This window comes from Merops nubicus, unplaced genomic scaffold, assembly GCF_000691845.1.
Source record: "Merops nubicus isolate BGI_N331 unplaced genomic scaffold, ASM69184v1 scaffold1978, whole genome shotgun sequence".
Taxonomy (NCBI): domain Eukaryota; kingdom Metazoa; phylum Chordata; class Aves; order Coraciiformes; family Meropidae; genus Merops; species Merops nubicus.
The window spans coordinates 1-3,856 of record NW_008624900.1 but is presented as its reverse complement, the minus strand read 5'-3'; the positions used below and the strand labels follow the sequence as shown (position 1 = coordinate 3,856).

Below are 3,856 nucleotides of genomic sequence, written 5' to 3'. Positions count from 1 at the left end.
TTGGCTACCCACCTTGTGAATGGAATGGAATTAAATTGAAATGAAATGAAATTGAAATGAAATGAAATTGAAATGAAACTGAAATGAAATGAAACTGAAATGAAATGAAATCGAAATGAAATGAAATCTGAGTTAGAAGAAACAAGTCTAAAAACAAAAGAATCTGCCCAGGACAAGATTAGAAAGGGGTCCAGTCTTCCTCTAAGGAGACAAGCCAAACTGCAGGCTGAGGCTTTGAGCAGTTCAGTCTTCCCGTGCCTGGTAACACTCTCAGTCATGGCCATGGCACATCAGCAAGTCCAGTACCAGAGTGCTCTGTGTTCTGCTCGTCCCTGGAAGGCTGGGGTGGAGCCACTCAGAGTAACTGGGACTTTCAGAGGCTAGAAAGAGCAAAGCTCACCTTCCACGTCACAAAGCTCAGCAGAGTAACTGGACACATAGACAAGCACTTGCTTTGAGCTTCCAGCTGGAAGTAACTTCACTCAGCATCCGTTGACTTGTAGTGATCATCATCCACAGTGGAGTAGATGTGTCCCTCGCTGCTGAGGAACTCAACAGCTTGCCTTTCAAGAGGAAAAAAAAGCCATTCCCAACTGTTCCTATCATCACCTTTCCCTCAGGGACTCCCACTTCCAGACCCCAGCCCTACTGCTCCCCGCTGGCGCTGCCAAGGGAAGCTCTGGGTGGCTCTGTCCCAGGAGCAGTTGAAGTGCAGCTCCTAGTCAGCACGTACTGGAGGTTTCTCCAAAGCTCTGGCAACGTGCTCCCCAGCAGCTCCTAGACCCTGCCTGCTACACAGAGGAGGGCTCCAACTCCCAGAACTTCCCAGGGAACAGCAGTGCCTACCACTCTGCTTCAGGGCTAACTGCTGATCACTGCCTGCAGGCATTACAGCTGTTCCTAGTCTTGTTGAGGAGTTACAGCAAAGGAGGACAGAAAATTTATTCCCAAGTTTTGATTGGTGTGCAGAGAGCAAGGCAGTCCCTGACCAGAAAATACTGCTGAGGCACTGCAGGACTCCTGGGTACCTGCTCCTTTGCTACTGAGCTGTTCAACAGCTCACTTTGAAAACAGTGAAGCACTTTGTCACCCCTTCAGCTGACAAGGACTGGTGCCAACCTGCTTCAAAAGCTCTGGCTCACTACTGCTGGGAACATCTGGGATGACTACTGCTGCTGCACAAGGATCTGCACCCTGCTACTTCCCTCTCTGCCTCCTTTGATCAGACTCCAGGAAGGACTGCCTGCATTGCCAGAACATCCTTCGTTTCTTACACACTTACTTGATTGTTGACATGCTCATATTGTGGAGCTGGACTTTCAGCTCTTGAAGACTCATACCTTCTGGGACTGGACAGTTCTTAATCAAGTTCAGCACCTGGACGACCAAGAAGCACTGTTAGCACAGAGCTGAGCTTCTCTATCAGCAACAGACAGCAAGGTCAAGGGAAAACCATCCATCCAAGAGCAACTGAGCTCACACCCCTTTGTCCTAGGGCAGCTGGCAGCAGCACCCACACAGCCACGCACTCCTGGGGAAGCTGCCTGCACCCACCTGGCTCTGATGTGCTGTGAGCCCGTTCACGGGCAGGTTGCCAGCTCCTGTGTAGCCTCCCACATCACCCATGCCCATGGAGGAGAAGGACTGAGGAGCTCGTGAGGCCGACTGCAACGACAGGGGCAGAACCACCGCGCTCGTCACGAGGCCGCAGTGCAGAGAAACTAATCACAGTAATTAAAATCAGACGCCCCAAAGAAATGGCTGGAAGGGGACTGCCATGCAGCCTCTCTCCAAGGAAGCCAGGACTGCCACCACACCTTCGCTGCAGCTCTCCAGCAGCCTACTCTAACCACTCTAACCAGGTCCCACCCTAACCAGGAACCCAGCAAGGGCCACGACGGGATCAGGATCTTCAAGTACATACCATAAGATTATTTCTGAGGATCATGTGTGCATTGACAATCTCCAGGATGTGTGTGGTGAACTCGTTCATGTTTTCCAGAGGCATGATCTTAAATGCCACCAAGCTTTTCTTATTCTTTCAGAGAAAAAAAAAAAGAAAGTAAAGAAAAAAACAAAAGTCCCACCACAGCAACAGGAACACAGTTAAGAGCCAGTCCAGCCATTCCCTCCAGGAACAGGGACACTGGTGGGTAGGGAGCTTCTCTGCATTTAACTAGCCCAAAATTTTCTGACTTAAATTTTCATATATGATTTTGCAAGACAACACAGACATGGCAACTCCTCTGACCAGCTGGTAATGAACTGCACTTGGCTTTAACGCATGCACTGCTACTGGAGTAATGACATATTATTCAGTTATGAGGCAACCACATCCCATAATAGGCTACAAGAACCATCCCTGTTAACCAGGACCTGGTCTAAGCTCTGCAGTACCAATACCCAAGAACCTGGTGGCCAGACTCTGTCCCACCAAAGGGCCATCTGACCTTTGTGTTCAGGAACAGCCAAGGTTTAGGCAAGGCAGCCCCGGCAGCAGCGCTGAGGAGGCTGCACACAGCAGAGGCCAGGAGCAGGTGGGTGTTCTGGAGGGAGCCCAGCAGTGCTGTGCCAGATCCCAGCCCCCACGTGTGCCCCAGCTGGGCTCGCTGCCAGAGGGGTGACTCCAGCTCACCTGGAAGGAGCGCAGGTGACCAGCCACCTTCACATAGGTTCCTGGAGGCACCACGACGTTCTCACCACCTGCCTCCTGACGGCAAGGGAAAGAAGGGAAGGGTCTGCTGAGCCACGTTACCATCTCTCACTTGTCACACTCAGTGACTTAGGAGGCTTATCTCAAGCACACCCAAACAGCATTCCACCATTCCTGTGCCTGGGAAAAGCAGTTTGCTAAAAAGAACTGTAAATGAAAAATAAAATAAAAACCTATTTGCTCATCTGAACACACTGTACACTTGCCAGCAGTCAAAGCCAGCTGTCTGCTCCCCTCTCTCTGTCCACTGAGGAACTTCCACAGAACAAGAGGAAAAAACTCTCAAATGGTGACCACCTGCTTGTGTCCAGCCACGTGAGCTGCCTGTGGAAAGGGAAGCACAGAACGATGGAGTGGTGGGGGCTGGAAGGGGCCTCTAAAGGTTGTCTTGTCCAACCCCCTGCAGTGAACAGGGACATCTGCAACTACAGCAGGCTGCTCAGATGAGAAGGCCAGAACCCTTATTGAAGTTATTATAAACTTACAGTTAATTTACAGTAGTTTACACTTAAATTGTTTACAGTAAGTTAATAACTTACCTACATCAGCACTTCAGGAATCATGCATTAGAAAATAAGACATTTGCTGTTACATGTCCTCACCTCTATGAGCCACATAAAAATCTGTTGGCCCTCTCTCCATGTGTTTAATTTCTACACAGAAGGACCAAGCCTGCATCTCTCAGCTCAGCTATGAGGCAAGGGGTGAGCTCCAGCACCTACACTCCAACACACAAAGTGATTCCACACAGAATCACGTGTGAATTACAGAAGACCCAGGTACAGCACCAGTGATCTCTGCTGCAGCATCTCCCTCCCACCTCAGACACATTATCCCTAAGATGCTTTCCAGGAAAACCACATCTTTGTGAAAAAGATGGGTCTCTTCCCACTTGAGATATTCTACGATTCTATAACTTTTTCTTTTCACAGTTCCCAAAAGCTTTTCTAGAGGAGTGTAATGAGTCTGACGCTCACATCAGTGTCCACCCACTGCCTGACATCCATCGGGGCTGCCGTCATGTCGTCCACTTTGTAGAGAATGTTTGTCGGTGCTTTCTCCGCGTGCCGAATTATCCCCACGATGGTGACCTGCGTTGGAAGAGGGCAGAGTTCGCCCGGGAACGCGCCGGGGGACGCGCCC

General features: G+C 50.1%; 1 protein-coding gene across 1 annotated transcript; it reads right to left on the bottom strand.

Moving 5' to 3' along the window:
• Nucleotides 1-478: 478 nt before the first annotated feature.
• Nucleotides 479-3,804, bottom strand: RPA2 (replication protein A2, 32kDa). The gene is made up of 6 exons (XM_008945476.1): nucleotides 3,691-3,804; nucleotides 2,636-2,710; nucleotides 1,925-2,038; nucleotides 1,555-1,665; nucleotides 1,283-1,377; nucleotides 479-563 (listed from the first exon to the last, which is right to left on the bottom strand). The coding sequence occupies exons 1-6, from the start codon at nucleotides 3,733-3,735 to the stop codon at nucleotides 479-481; spliced, it is 525 nt and encodes a 174-aa protein (XP_008943724.1). The 5' UTR covers nucleotides 3,736-3,804.
• Nucleotides 3,805-3,856: the final 52 nt, after the last annotated feature.